At 28.1% G+C, this 23,343-nt stretch overlaps 1 protein-coding gene across 1 annotated transcript; it reads right to left on the reverse strand.

Moving 5' to 3' along the window:
• Positions 1–1,300: 1,300 nt before the first annotated feature.
• Positions 1,301–21,424, reverse strand: LOC145188294 (ubiquitin-like protein 7). The gene is made up of 17 exons (XM_090085700.1): positions 21,317–21,424; positions 21,001–21,070; positions 20,633–20,790; positions 15,154–15,270; positions 13,415–13,497; positions 12,511–12,595; positions 12,384–12,441; positions 11,853–11,979; positions 11,337–11,502; positions 8,410–8,450; positions 6,683–7,503; positions 5,840–5,918; positions 5,644–5,702; positions 5,110–5,457; positions 4,581–5,031; positions 1,627–1,707; positions 1,301–1,495 (listed from the first exon to the last, which is right to left on the reverse strand). The coding sequence occupies exons 3-11, from the start codon at positions 20,772–20,774 to the stop codon at positions 7,372–7,374; spliced, it is 951 nt and encodes a 316-aa protein (XP_089941826.1). The 5' UTR covers positions 20,775–20,790; positions 21,001–21,070; positions 21,317–21,424; the 3' UTR covers positions 1,301–1,495; positions 1,627–1,707; positions 4,581–5,031; positions 5,110–5,457; positions 5,644–5,702; positions 5,840–5,918; positions 6,683–7,371.
• Positions 21,425–23,343: the final 1,919 nt, after the last annotated feature.

A 23,343-nucleotide genomic window follows, 5' to 3' on the forward strand; every position in this document is an offset into this window, starting at 1 on the left:
TCTCCCCTAATAGAATAAAAATAATTTTCTCAAAATTCTTCTTAGATTATCTTTCATTAAGTGCTTTTATTTGGATTGTTTCTTTTGTTTTCAGTGTTTGTTTCTTGTAAAAACAAACCTGAGAGAAAAGAAAAATCCACTTTTTTTTTTTGTTCTTTATAGTATAAACTCTGTCATGATGAAATACCAAATTTTATAGCTTGAAAACCTTTAGCATAAATGTTGTTTTACTAAGAAATATTATCTAGAGATGCGCAATTATTATACACGCTTACTGGTAGCTTAACATAAACCCAATGATATACATTAACTAGTTGTCAAAGTAGTTTTTAAAGCTTTTAATGCCGGTAGCCGTTTTATTAAAACTGGCAATTATTCATTTTTGTTTTGCTTTTATTTATAATTGCATCATTTCAGGCTGGCAAAACAAACCTGGCTGTCAAAAAATTTGCTTCACTGAGAAAGTCCGAGTTAGATATCTAGTTAACATATATGATTGCATGAACCTTACTCTTTTTTTCATTAGAAATGTATACATACATGTTTTACACATATGTATATATTTCCAATGAAATATATACTCCGGAAATTACAAATATATTCCTTAACTCCTGCACAAAAAATCTCCATTGTTAAAGACTCAAGATAATGGTTTGAAGCATTGTTTTTTAAGATCTGCAGTGAAATTCATAGTGTTGTGTGCAGAAAAAATCTCCTATACTGCATCCCGCTGGAGAAATTCATAGCATAAGACCAGCCTCTTATTAAAAGAAGGTACTGACCCAAGCATAAGCATGAGTCAAAATCTTGGACACAACTGTTTTTTGTTGATGAGAATGAGGCTGAGCCCCGAACAACAGTTTGAAAGATTTGAGCTCAAATAGATATGAATACAAGTAAATACTCTGGAACGTTACAGCTAACCTCAGAAGTTACTAGACAGCTAACCTCAGAAGTTACTAGACTGGATTATGGAAAAGAAAAGCAACACAAATTCATCCTCACAAAAAAATCGAGTAAAAGAAAAAAGAATAAAAGAAACGTCACAAATTGCAACTTCAAAACATCAGATTTTTTCTGATTTCTTGTTTCTCTTTAACCACCAACTGAAAGGGTTCTCATGTTCACCTCCATCCGTTTCAATAGGTTTCCTAACAAGATTCTTACTTAGACCTTTGGAAAGTAAAAATCCAATACTTTGGATTTTTACTTTCCGAAGGTCTAAGTAAGATAGTGGTTTATGTAAGATAGTGGTTAAGTCTAAGTAAGGTAGTGGTTTATCACGCAACAACAAGAAGAATCGTTTATTAAATTTATTCAAAATTGCAAAGTAAAAATAAAAAATAAAAAATACAAGTGGACAAGTTAAAATTTTGTGTTTTAAAATGCAAACATACAGTGCATTGAGAAAAAAAGTAAAAAACTTTTCAAAGTGATAAAAGTTGAAAAATTAATAAATAGTTAATAAACTCTCGTGCTCTATTCTTTATGGGACCTAAATTTTAAAAAAAAAAAAAAATTATTACTGGTATTCTCCAAACTCTACCATCTAACACATAATCAAGACAAAGTGGCTTTTTTTTCAAATAAAAACTAAGTAACTAGAAAACAGGTGAAAAATCTTACTTCACTTAATATCTCTGGGACAAACGCATTTTTCTCCTTCAGGTATTTTGCTCATAACAGAATCTTTGTGCTGGCCACATCCTGTACAAAAAAAAGATCAAACTAAGTGTCGTGCATAAATGCATACATGCATACATACATACATACACACACACACACACATACATACATACATACATACATACATACATACATACATACATACATACATACATACATACATAAGAATGCTTCTAAAAAATAAAAGTCAGGATAATGTTCTCCAACCCTTCATTAAATGATGCTAGTTATAGAGAAACTGTAAAAAAAAATTTAGCTTAAAATTACAATATTTAGGACTTGCTCAATGCTTTTAAAACTTTTAATATTATTGATCGCAAGTAAGAGAATCTGTAAAACACACCTATGACAGCTGTAGACAAACTTTTATCTGAAATTTTATTCATATTCAAAAAAAAAAAAGATCAAAATCAATATTCAATAGCCATTTGAGTTCTATTGTTTATGGACCATTAAATATAACTTGGTATCAGCTGCTGAGGACTTAGTTGGTGCAAAAAATTTTTCTATGCTCCTCTTGCACAATTTGCAGCTAGACTTTTAAACCAGTATTTCAGATATACTTTAATGATGAACAGAATTACTTCTTGCAGGTGATGCCCTTTCTTTTTACAATAGAAAAGTCCTCAAAACTTTCAATAGCTGACCTCTGGGTTTAGTGGCTTATATTGCTTGTAAAATAAGCACATCAATATAGAATAAATAGCCCTCACCATATACAAGCCCTGGGAATAGTACAAGGTACCAAAACCATATTCCACATTCAGGTGTGCCACCCATAAAAATTATCATAAGTTCAAGAAATTCACAGTAGTCATCATGAGGTTGAAATTTATTTAGCTGAAACTGAAACAAATTTCAACCTCATGATGACTACTGTGGATTTCTGAAAAAATCCTGATGACATCATCCTTCCAAGGAGTGATCATACTTGCTAAAGTGTTATCTTCAACTGCTGCACAAAATGAGTTCTGGTCAATACAGAGCTAAAAATTTTGAAGTAGCCAAACAACTACCTGTTAGGACACTTTGAAAAGCTATGAGTGCGGAAAACCTTTTCAACAAAAATTTCTAAAATATGGTGACAACAGGCCACATTAATTAACAGTCAATCAAAAGTCCATCAACTTTGCCTTGTTCTGAACCAGTAAGGTCATCCATTATCTTACCTTCCTAATGCAAAATTAGTGTAACTGCCAGATGAAATATTTTCTTGACTCCCAAGCTGAAAAACTTGCAATGCTTTATGCTGGCTCATCTTATAGCACTGGCACTAATATAGACTTCTTTCACATCTTGCTTTAGCAGTCCTGTAGATACCATCAGAGAAAATGTATGTGTAGTATTTCTATTATAAATGCTTTTTCTACCATGAGCAGCAGCAATTTGAGGAGTCACAATATCCACAAGCCTTTTGCTGTCTGTGCCTTTGGAACTTTTTGAAATGGATGAACCAACTTCAAATTCAGCATCTGAAGGTTGTGACAAATTCTCATTGCTAGAACTAGCAGTTACAAGAGTCATTAGTATTGATGTTGTTGCTTCTTTTAACTTTACTTTTGATGAATACTTTTGAGTGCAAGTGCTTCGTCTATACCACCTAAGTAGAAACATTCAGTTCTCTTCAATCATTATGGTTGACATGGCATTCTGATGGGCAGTATCAAAAAGATCATTTACTCTCTTGCAGAATTTCTTATGATTAAACAGATTTGCTGCTGAGTTCTTATTAATATTCTTCTTGAAAAACTACCATTGAAATTGCAGTTTGTGGATATGCTCAACCACATGAATTCTGGGTTTTATAGGAATTCAAGCCACTTCTATTTGCGCAAAAAAAGTGAAACAAATTTGTCAATACTCTCCTTCAAACTCATATTCTTATCAGTGTGATAGTAGAACAAAACCTTCAAGAGATTGCCACATAACTGAAGTTTAGAACTTTGAAAAGTTTCATTTTTTGTACCGATTAACCAAATAGAACCTTCTAAACATGTACTGTATATGGTCATAACCGTTCTGTTTCTGGGTCAGCCTCAGTGTAATGTATCTGAAAATAACCCAAATATATTTTTTATTAAAAAATGCATTGAACAGCAGTATTAGTTGAGTTATTAAGGACAATGCGCAAATTAAAAGATTTCACTGGTTTTATCACAACAAACAAGCTTTAAGCAGCTGCTAAAAAGGGATGAAATCTAAACTTGGTTAAATGATGACCATGTACTCTGGACCAAAGCAGACACTGGTCCAAAGTACAAGGTGACCATACAACCTGGCACCCAGCCCTGGCATCACAACAAACAGTATTATGCACAAGTATAACCAATTTGGTAAAGCAAAAACACAATTGTTAAACAAATTGTATAATAAAATATTTGTGTTAAAAGGAAAACCTACCTGACTTATTATTCTTCTGATGTGTTCACCAAGTTCATATACAATGCAAACAAAAAAAATTACAAATTTTAGCAATATTTACAACCAAGATGTCTGCTTGTATAGGTCACATAACCAAATAACTAAACACCTGGATTTATGTAAATAAGTTTTAATACATATTTGGTCAGATAATTGATAAAATAATGGTAAAACTGTGTATTTTGAACTTTAAAATGTTGAGCAAGTTCTAAATATTAATTTTGTTAGAAAATATTTTGGCTACTTTATAACACATCATTAAATGATGGATTGGTGGGAAATAAATACCTTATAAAAATACATTTAAATTAAAGGTCTACTCATTATTTCTTATGGTTGGTATTGTGATTTACATTAAATTTTCCAGATAATTCTTGGAATTATTCAAATACTTCTGCTTCTTGAAAGAGTTTTCCAAAGGCACCTTATAAATACATATTTTAACAATAATCAAAGTAGCATAAAATATTTACCAGCCCAAGTTTTCTTTTCACACTTATCACAGATTACTTCACGACACATTCTTCAGTTTATAATATTCAGTTTATACTTAAAAAGTAAATAAAATTTAATAACAAGTGAAAATAAATACAGCCAACATATTTGAAAAAGGATCAATTCATTTAATCAAAAAATTCTGAAAAATTTTAAGTTAAAAAATTAAAACAACTTATTATTTTTAAACGATTATAGTTAAGCTTCAACTGAAGATATAACATTCAACAGTCTAATAAAAAGAGAATTAGACTGTTTTGGAAAGAATTCTAATTTTTCAATTTTCAGAATACAATAATAGGTGTGTGTGATGCTGCAAATATGGTCATATATAGATATACAAAGTTAGCTATATACTGCACTGCACAATTAACTGTATAAAAAACAAAATTGAGACATTTTATGACAATGACAAAGATATTAATATTGCTGACTCATCTTTAACATTTTTCATAGCTTTTATAAACTTATAAGAAGTTAGGCAAACATAATAAAAACTCAAGTAACAAATTTTCAAAACAAAAAACAAGAAAGTAAAAAGAAGTCCTTTACAAATATATTTACAAATATTTTTGTTTCGTAAACAAAAAAATCAGCATTCAAATAATAAAAAGATGTGTGAATAGCAAATAAAAAAAAATAAACAAGAAATGTTTAGGCTTGATAATTATTATAAAACTATAGAGATACCAGAGAACTGTCAGAAATAAATATCCTTTACAGAGAAATCTGAAAATTTCCATAAATTAATTTCTCTGACAAATACCACAGAACCATCAGAAATAAATATTGCTAAGTGTAAAAGTTAAATTAAGTGTAAAAATGAAATCTTAGTAGAGACCATTTCATCTGTATCTAAATAAAATTGAAATAAATATCCATAAAAGTAAAAAAGCAACTGAAAACTTTCTTATAACTGAAATTGATTATTGCAAAAGATATTCAATTCTACATTTATAATTGCAACAATTTAAAGATAACAAAATTCTAAAAAGCTTTAAAGTATATACAATCTGTTACTAATATGACTAAAAATTATACCTTAAAAATGAATTAGTCAGAATGATACTTTTGGGATTGATTGTCATAACAAACAACAGCTAAAAGTACAAATACAAGTCAAATAAAAAGAACAGCTGTAAATTTGTTTAAAAAAAAATTCAAACAGTTATAACAGTTGAAAAAAAGTAAAAACAAAAAGGTTTATGTAGCACTAAACAAACAGTGGTTTTCTTACCTGCTATCTTTTGGTGGGCAAATACACTGTTCTTCTTCAGGTATTTTTGACATTACTTGGTCTTTGTGCATGCCACAACCTGCATACAAAACTTGTGTTTAATTTATTTTGAATTTGCTGTTGGTGCTTTTTGTTGACTGACATTTTTTTTTTTTGTTATTTTTTTTTATTGACCATCAGAAAATAATGAAAAAAAAAAAACGTTATAAACAAATTATTGTTTAGGAAACTCTGTGAAAAGCGGGATTCAATCACTGATACTACTTAGAGATGAAAATTAAATTACAATAAATTCTAAGAAATGCTCTAAAACTTTTCACTTAACAACAAATAATAATGAATTAAGTACTAGGATAAACTTAATTTTTTGAAATTTATAATGGCAAATAATTTATTTTCAAGAAATGAGCTTAACAAATTTAATTGAATGCGTAATATTTTGAAAGGTTGAAACAAAATAACATAAGGTATCTGAGGTAAATGTTTTTCTGGAATCTTACAACTTTGTATGTCTAACTATATAAATAATTCAATTTCATTTATGAATGATATGGATATTGTACTATATAGATACTTATATTATTTGTTGCTAAAGGAAAAACAAAATGCTGATGATTAATGGACTCTATAGAATTATTGTTGATATTTTCTGCAGAAATGAATAGAAATTCACTATTAAATTTAGAACGAGTTATAAAAAACTCTTGCCCCAAATTTAAATTGATATAAAAAAAAAATTTACAAGAAGGCAAATAATTTTTAGACAAAAAACAAAAAAAAAACAATTTTATAGAACTTTAGAATAGTTAAATCACATTTAAGGAAATTTAACAAAAATCATACCAGACCAAGTCTTCTTTTGGCATTGGCTGCATTTAACTTCATAACACATGATTTTTAAACTTTTGTTCATAAAAACACAACAAAAATAATCATCTTTCAAGTTTTTTTAGAAACTTATGATAAAATTCTGCTTTAAAAATAAAGATTGCAAAAAAATTAAAAAAAAAAGCAAGATTGAAAAAAAAAAAATGTTTGCACAAGATTTCTGACACACATTGAAAAACTATTATTTGTAAAAAACTAGTTTTTTACAAATACTGAAGCAAACTAAAGATTACCAAATTAAATACAAACTTTTCTAATGAAAATGTTATTCAATAAAAACAGCACTTTCTTTGAAAATATAAGAACTTAAAAAAAAAAATGTATCAATTAAGCATAAAAATGTATTCATGGTTTTTGTAAAAAAGAATAACATATCATTAATGAAAATGTCTGCAATCCTATTCAGTCAACCAGGGGGTCTCTATTGCTATTTCAGCAATTTCTTTCAATTTTCAGAACCATGACTTATTTTATTTATTTAAGTTTCCCTAATTACATTTGGGTTTGTATTGAAAACTTTTTCAACAATGAGGCTTTAACTGTAAATAACTTAATTATAAATATCCCATAAATGTAATAAAAAATTCATAATAACGGTAAATAAGTTTGCAACATGGTTTTTTAAAGAAATTCTTCTTTTAGAGCTATTGCAGCACTTCTTCAAAGATAAGATTAATTGCTGCTTCGACATTTCCTCCGCTAATAGTGAGAGCTCTCCTTATCAAATTCTCATCAGTTATTCCCAATGCTTGCACCTGTTCACATGCTAATCTGACCTGAAAACAAATTAAATATTTCATAGTTAGCTCTCTACTTTAAAACAGAAACAAAAATAAAATAAAATAAAGCTAAGCGAGTTACAGAAATATTTTTAATATTTACTAAATTAATAAACTTTGTTATAATACATAATCTTTAACATAAACAAGTATCCTCTGAATTTATTAGGAGGAACTTTAAATAAAAGAATTTTAATTAGGCGTTATTAAACAAATTTTCAATAATCAGAAAATTTTCTCATAAAACTCAGTACAAATTTATGGGTCTATATTTTTAGCATGACTGATGACATATTTTTGGGTATACACAATATGAGTTGTTATTTGATTGAAGAGTTTTCATTTTTAGAATTGCAGTTTTTTTCATTTTATCACTAATTCAATGGAGCAAAATGATGTGAGCACTATATTATAAAATTCAAAAAATATATATTTTTTTTTAATCTTGCCTCATTCATAAAATTATTTTGAACAATTTTAGTTGGGTAGCATTTGGGATTAAGAACATTCTGACAACATATCAACATGAAGTCCACAAGCTTACTGAAGACATCAATGGGCATCTAAATTTATAATTTCTCAATTTTGTCAAAAATGTAGCTGCATAAAAGAGATTCAAAAGCACTTAAAGAGGGTTATTGCTTTCCAAAATATTTTAAAATCATGTATTTTAACTTTTATAAAAATATAGTAATATAAACAAACCCCTCTTTAAGTGTTTGCATGAATGAATATAATGGATTATTATCATGCTTATATTAGTATATAAAATTATATTCTTATTTGAAAAATTTTTTTGTTAAATTGCAAAATCATATATTTTGGAGAATAAATCTCCATATGTCTATGATTTTGGAACTAAATAGCGCCAAGTAGAGTTCAAAAGTATTATGCAAATTATACCTGTTCTGAATTAAGCACTTCATTTAAACCTGTTGACTGACCTGAAAACAATACCAGAACAATCCCTTATTCAAAATGCTTAATACAAGTAAATGCTTTTAAAATGTTATAAATTAATAGTTTTCTTAATATACTTGAGTTCAAATTTAAAACAATTTTTTTTTGTTTTTTGTTTGTTTTTTTTTTACAAAAGTTTAAGTTTGTGTAATTGACAAATATTGAGATTTTAAATGTGATGCTTTAAACTAATAGCTTTGTAATTAGCAAATCAAAGAAACAAAAAAATCAGATTTAAAACAACCAGTAGAATTAATAGGATTTCTATAAAGTTAGTATTTATTGTAAACTTAGTTCATAATTTTTTATTGGATTGGTTGAAAGGCTTGCTGAGTTTTTAATACACTTTAGATAAAATCAATCTTTAGCATAGTAAATATTACTATTGATCACCTGCTGTCAATGTCTAGATTATTCACTATCACTTCTTATAGGATTTACGAAATTGCTGTTCAGAGCATTTTGCAGTAAACTAAAAATATAATAATTTGAGGGTTCCAGGTCATGGAGTATATTGGATGAATGAACTTCACATCCCAGCAGCAGCACTTGTTAGCTAGCCATGTAGTCTTGCATACTCATTAAAGAAACAAGTCATCATCAAATTTAATTTTTTTCAGATTGTGATTGTTAAAGGACTTATGAACTATACCTCAAAACTAATGTTATTATTTTGATTGAGCAGCTCTTATAGGATTAGGCTGCAAAGTTCCTACCAAACATAAAGCATAACCATTTTTTTGTTTTCCAACTTTGGCTGTGTATGTGTTCATTTGAAGTTGGACAAACAAGCATTTTGAAGTTTTCAATACCATTGGTATTCAGCCAATTAAATAAACATTTTTTTGAGACCAGTGATTTTCTTTGAGTGCATTCAGATTGCTCTATGAGCTCATATTCACCTTCATTAAACTTTTAAGCAACCATTCATGTTTAAGTATAAACCAATAGTGTCTTCTCAAATGCTTCATAGGCTGATATTGAAATAGATTGGCATTCAGACCTAATTTAAATTCAATCAGCAACCAGGTAATAATTGGTCACATGATAGTGTTAGTTGTTGAGCCATTTTCAAACTGTGACAGATGTTAAGATTTAAAGAGTTGCGATGCGATAGCCTATAAATACACCATGAGTGACAAGACTCCAGCCTAAAATTTTCAAGAACTTTCTCTATTGTTCTGTAAACGTTTTAACCTCATATATCTAGTATTAACATCAAAGTTTTTAGATAAAAATTCATTTTTTAAAAAAAGTCTTTTGTTAATGAAACAAAATTATTTATTAATTTCTTCTATTATTTTCTTTTGTTATCTAATAGATTAGTATTTTTAATTTAAAAGAAATTTTATATTACACAAAAAATTATTAAAAGTTACTTTACTCAGCTGCCATTTAATCTAACTCTAAATTAGTATATTATATAGAGTTAGAAGAACCAATATAAAATATATAATATTGTCATACCTGTCTTGAAGGGGTCCCACTTTAAAACAGTTACATTAACAACATAAACTTAATTATACAATTCACAAATATAAAACAACTTTTATAACACTTATATTGTTTAGTTATCTCAAGAAGATAAAAAAAAATCAATTGAGAGAGTTATGAAAAATCAGACTTTTTCTATTTTCTCATGAAAGCATTTAACCAATTTTCTTATTTTATTATGAGAACATTTAATTTTCTTTTTTAAAAGATTTTTTTTCTAATTTTTGTTCCAGTGGATTTCTAGACTCCAAGTCAATTGAAAATCTGATTTAATAAAATCAGTAAAAATTGGAACAATTCTATAAAGATTTTAGTCTAAATTTTATATTTTCATCAAACTTATTTTAAAAAAGCTTAGAAGGCAGATTAGATATTATACATTACTATAAATTTAAATGAACTCTAAAAACAATAACTAAACTAAAAAACTGTTGTGTTGCTACAGGTTGTGAATCAGGAAATAAAGCCATGTAAGCTGGAATCTTTAAAGTCTTTCTCAATCTTATCAATTTCAATCGAAATTGCATTACATTTGGTAGTGACAGTTTCAACTTTATTTTTAACTGTGTCAAAATTTTAGTTCCTTTGGGATCTAGAGTTAACTTTTCTGTATTACTACTTTTCCTCTCAGTTATTCCACAGAACTGAGTTTAATCCCTATGTATACATACTATTGACATCTTATCAAATCTTGATTGGTCTTGACGATGGAAGGTTAAATTATGCAAACTCTGGTCTAGAAACCTTTTTTCTACTCTAAATGTTGACTGCCTCACTAAATTAAAAGTGGCAACTTCAATAGTCAAACAATAACATTCAGAAAACTCATGTTAAAAACCTCTTTTCACTTTAAGGAGCCGCTTATTACATCTTCAACATATTGGAACAGGGAAATATTCATCATTTGTATTATAATTAATTGTAACTGATTGCAACAACTCATAACCCTCCACAGTTTTTCATCTTTTGTAATACCAACTAATTTTGCTTAGCCAGATTTCTTTACTTAGATTATTCTTTAGATTATTCAAAAGTGTTTTTATTCTTGCATAAAAAATTTAATATAGTAGCAATTTCAATTCTATAATATATGAATTGCAGAAATCAGGATTTTTTAACATAGAGTAAATATGTGTAAATATCTAAGATAAATGATAGCAGGTATCAAAAATCAAGAATAAAAACATAGGAGATAAAAATTCAGGTCTTTTGTTTTATTGTTTTCATGATAAAATAAAGAAAAAAAGATTTCTAGAGCATTTTTTTTTGAAATAACTCAACAAGATTAAAAAATTGGTTTTATTTTTCTAGTTGTGATTCTAGGGACCCATTCACTATAGGTGTGATTTCATAGATTAAAAGAACTTGTTAAACACCTGTCTGATTAACTGAAGCAAAGGAAAGAGCGCTAGCAAGGTCTGATGCTGAAATTCGTGCACGTGTTTGATTGCTGGTTTGAGATCGTTGCAGTTGTTGTTGCTGTTGTTGTTGTTCTTGCTGTTGGTTTTCTTCATTTGATAAAGTGTCTGACTGCACAAAGTACTAAAACAAAATCAAAACTTTAAATCAAAACTTAGACATAAATGAATTGGTCTAACTTGTAATAACAGAGTGCAATCAGAAAATGTTTCCAATGTTAGAAGTATTTATTGCACTTTCAAACTCCTCATAAAGTGTATTGAAAATATAGTGAAAAAGTTGTCAGACTAGAGAAAATCAGATAGAATCAGGTGGAGCTTTTTTTTAATTTAAAATGTTTTATAACATTTATCATTTGATTATATTATAGAAAGACTATGAACATTTTAACACAGAAAGAGAAAGAAAATGAAAAAATGATCAATTAAAGGTTAGTGGAAATTTGATTCAAATAAAACAAAGAGAATGCTAACAGAGTCATAGAGACTATCTTCATTATCTTCCTCATCATTATCATGGGATCTTCTTGTTTCTGTTCCTTGTGCCCAGTAAATTACTGATTTGAGAGCATTTCCAAACAACTGATAGTTTGTGGCAATACTGTAAAAATAAAAAATATGACTTTATATGAATTTCTGTAAACTTGAGGAAATTTTGAAAACTATTCTTTTTACATATCCAATAATCATGTGATAGCTTTATAATATAAAAATTATATATAATTATATATGATCTTTATAACATCATAAAATTATATGCTAAAATACAAAATTTATTGAGGCAAAAACTGCCACTACTTTATACACATTATGTAAATTGTATTACTGGATATTGACCTGCTTTTACAGGACTTTCAGCATTTTTGAAATACCACTTATGAAAATGTTAATTAAATGCTCAACACAAAAAAAAAACACAAACTTATGTTTTGTAGGTTAAATATGGATAATTTTTGTCAGGTAATATCAATTTAGACTATTTCACCAGTGACATTAAAAACTTACCAAACAGCATCAGCAGTATCAACAACAGCAAGAAACATGATTGGGTTTTGCAATAAAGCTAAAAATAATAAAATCTGAAAAAAATTGTAGAGTTGACTGAAAATAAAATACAAATAGATTCTCTTACCCATTGTCATGTGGTCTGCTTTGATGAACTCAGATTCTGAAATGATTTTTTGGACAGCTTCTTTGTCCATTAACAACTTTCGAATCTGAAACAAAAAGATATAATTTTAAATTTAATTTTAACATAAATAAACAAATATATATTTACAAGAAACAAATATTCATTTCCTAAACGTTTAGAAATTTCAGAAAGAATGCAAAAGAATTAAAAAAGGAGTGTTTTTATCACCATTACCAACCAATAAACTGCAATTTTTATTAAGTGACAAGGAGTTTTTAAGGAACTACAATGACTACAACTTTTATAGAAAAACAAAAACCTTTAAAGAATACTGCCAAACAAACCTCGTTACAATGTTTATGGTATGTACAACATAGAGCAGTGAATTTTGAATGAAAATCTTATGGAGAACAAACTGCATTTAATTCATGCATTTATATCCAAGTTTTAATACCTTTACACTGCATTACATCCCAAGCATGTTTTATTTAATGAAATTTTGCCAGATTTAATCATCATAAACCTAAGTTGTAATCTATTTAAATATTACAAATACCACAAGACGGTAATTATTACTATTTATTTTTTTTTTTTTAAGAAAAAAAAGAAAAAAACACGTTAATTTAATAAGGAGAAATTAAAAAAAAAAAAAGAATCAAAAAGTCTTTGAAAAGAATAGAAACAAATTTTATGACAATAAAGCAAAATTATTTCCAAGTATTATTCAGTAATACTAAAATGATAGCTTTCAGAAAATAGAGCACATGTTGAACTAAAGTGCAGTAAAATTTCTAAAAGCAAGAGAAAAAAAAAAAAAGAAAAAATTTCAAACATACATGTAATAACTTGTACTTTGTTAAGATTTTATAAAAAAAACTTCTTAAAAAAAAAAGCAGATTCCTACATTATGTCGGCATGAATGACTTTTTGCTTTTGATAGAAGATGTTTGATTTCATCAACCAAAATTGGTTGCAATTCATCTGCAACTAAAAATAAAAAAACTTTGTTTTAAAAGTTTCATTTAAAATAGAATAAAAAATAATTATCTCTAATATAAAGCTCAGTTGGGTTGGGTTTGTGGGTAAATATATCCATATCATTTAATGAATCTCAACAAAATTTAAATAAATGTTTAAGAGATATTTGGTGCTTTCATATCAAATTTTTAATAATGTTTTTTTAAAATGATTTTTATCAACTTTTTGATGTGTTAAAATGTGTTTCATATTCCAAATTCGAATTTTAATAATGCTTTTTAAATGATTTCTGTTAACTGTCGGAAATATTAAAATATATTTCATATTAAATTTTTAATTATCTTCTTTTATTTCTTCGCATAATTATTCATCATAGCAGGCAAAGTCCTTTTAGTGTTAGAAGCAAAGTGATACAAACAATATCTCAATAGATATAAGAAACTTTCATCTCAATTAAAAAAAAAACTTTTATCAAGGAAAGTGCAATGTCAATATCATTTCATGAAGTGCAAGCTCTTCAAAAACAAATATTTCTCCTTGATCTCAGATCAAAATTTATTACTTTACTAAAGGTATTTTAAATTTTTTATTACAAGAAAATCATGCCGCCAATGAAAAAAAACTACAAGATAATTATCTTAAAGTGCTATCAGAAAAGAAAATTTAAGAGCCATTGAAACATCTTCAGAAAGAGACAGTCAGCTGGCTGATCTGAGGAAAAGAGCTGCAACCATCAAGGCTAATGATTCAAAGTCTCCTCCCTGGTGAATATAGGACTTACAGGTCTGTGAATACTGTCACAGATCCAGCTCAAGCAGTTCTCTATCCAACAGAATTTCTCAATTTCTTGGGGCCCCCACCCTCCAGGACTTCCAACATATTCTTTCACTCAAAGTAGGAGCACCTATAATGTTGGTCAAAAATTTGGACCCACCAAAGTTGTGCAATGGAACACGTCTTTTGGTCAAGAACCTAACATCATTGAAGCAACAGTTTTAACAGAATGTGCCAAAGGTGAAGATGCTTTCATTTCCAGAATTCCTCTTATACCTTCAGATCTGCCATTTGATTTTAGATGCCTTCAGTTTCCAGTTCATCTTGCATTTGTCATGTCAATCAACAAAGCACAGGGACAGTCTTTGAAAGTTGTAGGAGCCCGTTTGCAAACCCCATGCTTTTCTCATGGACAATTGTATGTGGCATGCTCTTGATTTAGAATGCCTCAAAATTTGTTCATTCTAGCACCAGATGGAAAAACAAAGAATGTTGTGTATCAAAAAGCTCTTATCTAACACCTAGGACAGTTGTCTTTTTCATTTATTTGTTTGATTCTTTATTAGGATAAATAAAATAATTTGAAATTTATTATGTCACAATCATTATTTTTAAGGGTTTTTTACAATTTGTAACTCAATATATAATATGCCGGATAGTATGAAATAATAATGACTATTTAACAAAAATTAACCTAAAATTAGTTTATATCATAATGAACAAAAGCAAAGGTAATTGGGTGTCTATGATTTATTATTATTTTTAAAAGATTACTTATTTTAAAAACAGTTGTTTATAAATAAAAATTTGTGTGTAGAAAAGTTCAAATGTTTGAATATGAAACTGTAAAGTTTGTAGTACATACATGCTAAATTCTACTAACAATAATACCTGGTACTGAATTGTTTAGAAACTTCTTCAGTACAAATATTGTGACCTGATCTTCAATGCCATAAGATTCAAGAGAATTTTCCTCTATGTTTAAACTTTTTCCGCAGAAAACTAATTCTATAAAAGGAAAAGTATTACCTTAAAAAAGAACAACTCAAAGAGTTTTGGCTTAAATATGGTAACTTAAGATTTCTACAGTCATATGAACCATTTTTTTCCAAACAGCATTAAGTCACAAAATTTTGAAAACTGAGATAAACATTGATCCTTATGAACTTTAAGGCTACAATTTTATTGGAATTGTTATTTTGGTTGAAAAATGCTTAAATCCAATAGAAAATTGCACAGTATGTTTAACTTTTTTTCCATAGCACATTAAATCCAAATTAACTTTCATGCCAAAGAGCAACAACTCTATTAAGCCAATCAAATCTCTGACGCATTTCTTATGACAATAACATGAAAACAGACAGTTTTTTAAAAAAGGTATTTTAACAATTTTTTATATTTTCTATTATGAATCTGTGAATAAATTGATTTTACTAAAATGTGTGATTCATTTTAATCAGAATTTGAGTACAGTTTCAGAACCTGGAAAAGGATGAAAACAGAGTAGAAATTCCAAAAATTGGAAGAAAAATAAGAAAAAATGTAACATCAATTCATCAAGTGGTAAATAACCGGTAATCTCTTGTAAACATTTAGACAAATTTTGTAAAGCTATGAGTCTATCAAACAGTAGAATTAAAGCAGTATTTGATAACTTTTACTCAAATCAAAATAAATCAACTCAAGATTCAATGATTTCATCTTTACTGACATTTTATGAACTGAAAAGAAGACGAAGTAATAACAAATTAAAACAACAAGAACTTTTGATATAAAATAAAATATCAAATGGTAACAACTTAGAAAAAGTCTGTGCGAAAAATTTCCATTCAACATTTCAAATCAGAAGTACTAGAGTGACAAATATAACAAAATATGCTAAATCACATAATAATACCATGCCTGAAAGAAGCGGTGGAAAATGACTAAGTCCAAAATGTAATGAGTATAAAGAAAAAATTAAGAAATATATTTCAAAATACAGATGCAAATCAGGACACTATTCAAGAAGCGATTCTAATAATTATTGGTATTTGCTGTCAAACCTAAATATTAATAAAATGCATAAGACTTTTTTACAAGAAAATCCATCAGTAGAAGTTAAATGCCTCTTCTATTAAAATGTTTTTGTTACTCACTTCAATTTAGGCTTTGATTCTGTTCAAAAGAATATTTGCTCTTTTTGTACTAAATATAAATGCTTAATACATATTGAAAAAGATCAGCAAAAGAGAAAATCGCTAATTTGTGAATTAATGATACACAAGTTTCAAGCAAAAATGTTTTAACAACTATTGAATGAGATAAAAGAAGACACAGTTACAATATTCTTTGATTTGATGCAGAATCAAGAACTACCTAAAAGCCCTATTGCTGAAGCATATCATTCGCATTAACTGTCGCAATATTTTTTTGGTATTGTTATTCATAAGGGTTTTGAATCAAAACAAGGTCATGAAGAAGTTTATTTTTATATTTGGGGCAAATATAAAACTTCTGAAGTTAAGCGAATGTTAATTACACTGAACAAACAAATCAAAGTATTGATTAATAAATATTCTGGTAAAGATTTTACCTTTAAAAATAGCTGAGCTTCCTTGTAAAAGTCATGTTTAAAATGTCAAACTGTGTGATAGCAAAAAATTGATTACAAATATGGGATTTAATGAGAATCACAAAGCACTTTTACAAAACAGTTGAGCAGATGTCTTCATTTGGTGTAAACTTTTGCAAAGATGGATAATTAATTTAAAACTTTTTCTCTATTTTCTCAAAATCCTTTTGAATGGAGTTAACCCAGTTAGGAAAAAAGTGCTTTATATAATAAAAGTAAATTTTTAAAAAGCCATATTGCTCTGTCACTACTAAGTACATTCATACATTTGGATAAATGTGCAGAAAATATTAGAATTTATAGAAAAAGAAAACAGCAAAGACATAAATGTGATAGGGCAGTAATTACTTGGTTCCATAATTCATTTGTTGTAGTTACTGGATTAGCATTTCTCAATAAGCGGCATCCAATCATATCCCAGAAGTTTTCAATTAGTGATAAATCTAAAGAACGTGTTGACCAAGGCATAACATTTAGATTATTTTTGTCTAAAAACCTTAGTGTTGACCTTGCCCATGAGGTCTGGCATTGAAATATTCCATTTGTAGTATTTTGTATGAAGAGGAGTCCTATTGAAATATTCCATTTGTAATATTTTGTATGAAGAGGAGTCTAGAGATTCCAACACATTTTCAATATAACTGGTGGCAGTTATTGTACCTGGAAACAACACTAGGGGTGACCTAGAATTATATGCAATAGCAGCTCAGATTTCAATACTAGGTGCAGTGTGTCATGTTAAAATACAAGTATCTTCATTCCTTTTTGATACTCTTTGTCATACATTTATTCTGCCATCATGAAACCATAAATAAAAGCATGATTCGTCCCTAAAGATAATATTTTTCTATTGATCATCCAACTGTTGTGTTTCCTTACAGAAATTCAATCTTACAGGTCAATTTTGGAAGTAACGGGAAGCCTCAATAAAAGCCTATAACTCTTAAATCCCATCTGAATCATTCAATAGAGAGTCTTTAAAGATATTCTTCTTTCTACTGTAGACCACCACTCATGGGATATAATGGTCACATATGTAAAACAATTCCATATATTTTTTTTCAACAAAAAAAACTTCCCTAGAGGTAGTTTTGCATACTTCACCTGAACACTTTTGTTTGTTGAATTATTCAAGTATTCGAACATCTGATAACAGTTGAATCATTTTAATCAATCAATCAATCAATCAATCAATATATATATTTCGTCTTAAGGATGTTACAAAAAACACAGGTCATTGCAAATAGTAATTCACTAATAAAACGCAATGACCTAAATAATATAAAGAAAAGATAAGAGAAAAACATAAGAAATAAACTAGTCACATAGTAAAAATAGAACTTTACAAAAATTTATAAGTAACACTTATAAAACAGACTTTTAAAAGAATTAAAATATAGGTCAAATAGTTGTTATAATGTATTCACATATACATACATATATACGCATATACACAAATAAGAAATTATAAAATGTACATAAACATAAAGAAAAAAGTTATAGAGGTTAAGAATAAAGTTAAGCGTAACTTTTTAGATAAAAATGATGGAGTGACTTTAAGAACAAATTCTTGGATCTAAGGATAAAATCTGTTTTTAGGGTGTACGGAAGGGTGTTCCAAGAAAGGATACACTGATATATAATGGAATTTATTCCATGTTTAGTTGTCTGTTTTTGTGGGATGGTTAAGTTGTTAAAAGTGACTGATCTTAGGTTATGCCCACACGTTGTCCTACTGTTAAAGTAGTTACGAAATATGGAAGGAAGGAGACCGTGTTGTTGATCCCAGACAAATGAACAATTTAGAAACTGGATTAAATCATAGAAACGAAGAACTTTGGATGTAAGATACAGGATGTCAGTAGGGAAGTCTCTTGGACAGAAATGAATTATTCGTATTGCTCTATTTTGAAGCGAAACGATTTTAGATAGACGGACGGTTTTAGATTGTCCCCAAACTTGGCATGCATATTGTAAATGTGAACCAAAAATTGAGTGATATATAGATAGTAATGTTTCAAAATTAACGTAGTGTCGAATTTTTGCTAACATGCCGTTGGCACGGTTTAATTTGAGAGTAAGGTTATTTATATGTGTTTTAAATGAAAGTTTCTCATCTATCACAACACCAAGTTAAGTTATGTAACTAGACAAAGGTAGCTTTTGGCCATTTATTCTAAAGTTCAAGTATTTTGGAAGATTCTTGTTAGTTTTTTTAGAAAAGTTAGTATACTGCGTTTTAAATATTACTATTTCTGTTTTTTTAGTATTCAATGAGATTTTGTTTGCTCGGAGCCATTGAACAAGACTGGCCATATCCTCATTAATATATTTATTTAGTTTTTTGAGGGAGTTTGTCGTTAATTGAAGATTTGTATCATCAGCAAAATGATACATGTTTGAATGTTTGATAGAAAGATTAAGATCATTGATGTAAATAATAAAGAGAAGAGGACCTAATATGGATCCCTGAGGAATACCAATGCAAACGCTTTTGATGTCTGAGAAGGTGCCATTTAAAGTAACAAACTGTTGACGATTGAAAAGGTATGATTTAAACCATTGCAACGGGATGCCGCGTACACCATAATAGTTAAGCTTTGATAGGAGAATGCCATGGTCTACGGTGTCAAAAGCTTTTTGTAAATCAATGAAAACCCCATAGGCAAAGTTTCCATTATCAAGAGCAACTCTTATACTTTCTGTAATTTCGATAAGAGCGTGAGCTGTAGAATGCTTTTTACGAAAACCAAATTTTAATGTAATTTATGGAGTATTTCACAAAATGAAACACCACCTTCATGTAGCCTGATAATGTGTTCCCATTTAAAACATGTTAATTACTAATACTGTGATGTCAACAAGGCATCTTAATATGACAAAAGATGACTGAAGACTGAATAGTAAATGATAAAAATTTATTTATTATATTCCTAAAAACAATACTTTTATTGCTTCACTATTTCTAATTAATGCTTCTTAGAAATTCAGTATACACAAAATAAGTTTTATAACCATAAGTTTTATTATTGAAAAACATGTTAGCCAGAAGCATTTAATAAAAATTCTAAATAATTTGCAAATGAGTTTTACATTGGTGCAATTTCAATTGTAGATAATGCATTTTAAAAATGTGATAATTTCTATAAATACTATTGAAAATGAAAACTTTAATAGTTAAAAAATTGAATTTAATTGGCTAACTTCTATGCTTAAAAAGTCTAGTTGTAGATATTGGGGGCAATATTTTAAGAATAATTATGGCAATAGGAAAAAACTTTTGCGATTATGCATAAAGAGCATACTTTGCAGCTGAAGCTGAAAATTGAAGGTGAAATTTTGAAATTAAAAAAAAAAAGACTTTCTAAATATTCACATATGCTCAAAGACATAAGCAAAAATGCCCAGCCAAATCTTGGTTTTAATTTTTTCAAAAGTGACCCACCCTAATGTCTATTTAGTTTTGGTTATTTAGTAAAAGCATTTGCAGATTATCATAACTTAGAAAGCCTCTAATATAAAACGTTTTAATTCTGACTTTTTTCTTGTTGTGAAAAGAATTATACAATTTGAGCAGGTTAGAATCAGACATAGTTTTCTGGTTTTTGGTATTTTTTTAAATTTTAATTAAATATAAATCAAAGCAAATAATACATAGTTTAAAGCATGCGAAAATATGCAAATATATGCATGCGAAAATATGCAAATCTCAAAAAATAACTTAGACTTAATTAATTCAAAAAAATCAAAACTTACCCTGTTCTGCAATGTTGATTTCAGTATGCTGGTAAACAATATGTTTAAAATTGTTAATGGAAAGTTTCAAATCAACATTTTTGATTTCTTTGCGCTTTTTTGTGAATGGTTCACAGATGAATAAACATGACATACCAATCATATAAATGCGATACGAGCTAGTAAGAAAGAAAATTACGGTAGTGAATTTTGTACTAACATAGCTGTTAGGAAACTCTACTTAACTAATGGTATGTGAACCTAATATGAATAATTATTTCAGTCAATTTTACTTTTTTTTTATGCACTAACCAGTTGCTTAGTATCACTTAGAACAATATACGACTTAGCATAGGTAGCGTTATCAGATTATAAACAAGACGCCATACTTTGTTAGGTTGTTTTTGCATAACCGGAGGGCCAATGTTTCTCTCCTTCTTGCGAGTTTTTTCCGTTCAACTGTTTTCAAGATATAATTTGATAATGTATATATACATATATTTAATACAATAATATATATTGATTCCTCGTTTCAATCATTAAAAACAAAATAAATGGTTAATGAAAAGTTACTACTAACTACATTAAATTTGTATTAATTGACTTCTCCAGATGAATACCAGCCACAGTCGGTTGAATTCTAATACATGGATTGCCTATTTACATACTGGGTGACTAACTAGCATTACGTTAAATAGTTGTTACCTTTATAAATGCTGAGTGCACAGTTTAATTTATACGCCAGGAGGTATAATGATTTAACGCATGCTGTTGCGTCTTTAGTTTTCGTTTTATAACTTTAATACAGAAGATGTCTTAAGTGGATTAACTTTGCGGAAAGAGAAGATTTTCAGCATCAATGGAAATTTCGGACGACGACGAAAGAATCGGACAAATACTTTATCGTCCGAAATTTCAGACTGCAGCTACATAACATGGATTAAATTTAAAAAATGTATTCTAAATTTAGTCTATAAATAAAGATACCAAATTAAAAATTATTGTAACTAAATTAAAATATGTTGTCATAATTTTATTCAATTTATTCACCTGCTTATATAGTTGTAGTTCATATATTTCATATATCCATACTCTTTTTACAATCAAGTCCTTAGATTATTTACTTAGTATTAAAGAGATTTAAAAAAACTCCTTCTTGATTTACAATGATTTGTTCACCATGCGTTTTGAGTTCTCTGAGATTCTTAAGTATATATCCTAGTAACATGGGACCTTTTAAACATCTTATGCTTTGATTCTGCAATGATATTTGAGTTCAAAGTCTCTGGATATTTATTTAAGTTAAAAAACAAAAAAATTGTGAAAGAAATCACAAATAATATATAATAATTATTGCTACTTTATTTATTTCATATTTGATTTACGGTGACTTTCAAAAGTTGAGACGCGCTCAATGACATTAAAAACTTCAATACCTACACATGCAAACATAATTAACCTTTTACTTGATTTTTTTCTTTTAACTAAGGTTATATTAGATAAGTTTTCTTGTTGATAAATTTTTTTCACCATTAAAAGAAATTAAATTAATTACATAAATAACCTGTTAGGGGATGCTTTCAAATGATGAGACGCACTACATTTTTTAAAGAATTTTGTCACTTTTTGAAAATTTTTAATCAATCTTAATTTTTTGAGCCCCAATATTACTTTTTTGTTCTAATTAGCTAAATATTATAAAAATGACCTTTTAATTGTATATTGTTACCTTCATTATTTGTTTTAGTTGAACTTTTTAAAAAAAGTTATGAAAACAAAAAAAAGCTTTTTCTATAGTGAAGAGGAGAGATAATATTGCTTTCCTAAAAGAAGAGACTAAAAACAATAGAAAAATTACGGGATTAGTTTCAGTCTTAGAAATGTGTCAGAACAACTTAGGAGAAATTTGTTTTTAACCGGAGTTTTCAGAAAAGCCAAAATCCGGTAGGTTTTGGCAACTGTGACTCAAGATGAAATGACAATTTTTGGAGATTTGACCCTTGAGCAAGTTTTAAAAAAATTCCTACTCCTTTTAATATTTCCAGAAATACACCTGTTTTATTGAATACTGTAAGGAGAGTTTTAAGTATAGAATAGGTGATCAAATTGAAATGAGCATTAAGAGAGATATGGTATAAAATTTCAGAAACATTATGCTAGTTCTGTGCCGAGAAGAGCTCATGCTTGTACTCTTGCTAAAGGTGGATATACAAAGTACCAAAAACTTATCATTTCGAAGATGCATACTTGATGGGACAAAGCTCTTGAAAGACTGGGACTTAGATGGAATTAAGCTCTTTAAAATCAATAACAATTTCCTTTTTTTTTTTTTTTTTTTTTTTTTTTTTGAGATTTTTGTTCTAAGAAAAAAACGAATTTATTTGTATTTCGTCGTTGCGCAGGCAATACTGCCCATATGATCAATTCCAAAGCTTACAGAAGGAAGAAAAAACTGAATCACAGACGCATTTTTCATTCCAAAGGCATATAAGCTGCTTACTTATATGTGAAATATTACTTCACATATAAGTAAGCAGCTTAAATGAAATAACTTTGATTATTAATTCATTACTTTAAAATTCATGCAAAAAACAAAAAGCATGAATTCTATCGGAAAAACGATAAGAAGGTTATCGTTATTAGTATTAACAACTAGCTGTTTTAAAATCCTGTTTTTTATCGATCTCCATGTTGATATAAAATTCACTATGAGCTTTAAGTCATTTTTCAAC

The sequence above is a fragment of the Hydra viridissima genome, unplaced genomic scaffold (genome assembly GCF_058129835.1).
Source record: "Hydra viridissima isolate aposymbiotic clone 2 unplaced genomic scaffold, HvirCarnegie_v1 scaffold_1, whole genome shotgun sequence".
Lineage (NCBI taxonomy): Eukaryota > Metazoa > Cnidaria > Hydrozoa > Anthoathecata > Hydridae > Hydra > Hydra viridissima.

Coding starts and splice junctions, on each gene's coding strand:
- LOC145188294 (XM_090085700.1), bottom strand. CDS start 20,774: ATGATTGGTATGTCATGTTTATTCATCTGTGAACCATTCACAAAAAAG. Junction 12,596..13,414: donor GTCATTCATGCCGACATAAT/GTAGGAATCTGC, acceptor TTTTTGTTTCAG/ATTCGAAAGTTGTTAATGGA. Junction 7,504..8,409: donor AAGTGCTTAATTCAGAACAG/GTATAATTTGCA, acceptor ATTTGTTTTCAG/GTCAGATTAGCATGTGAACA.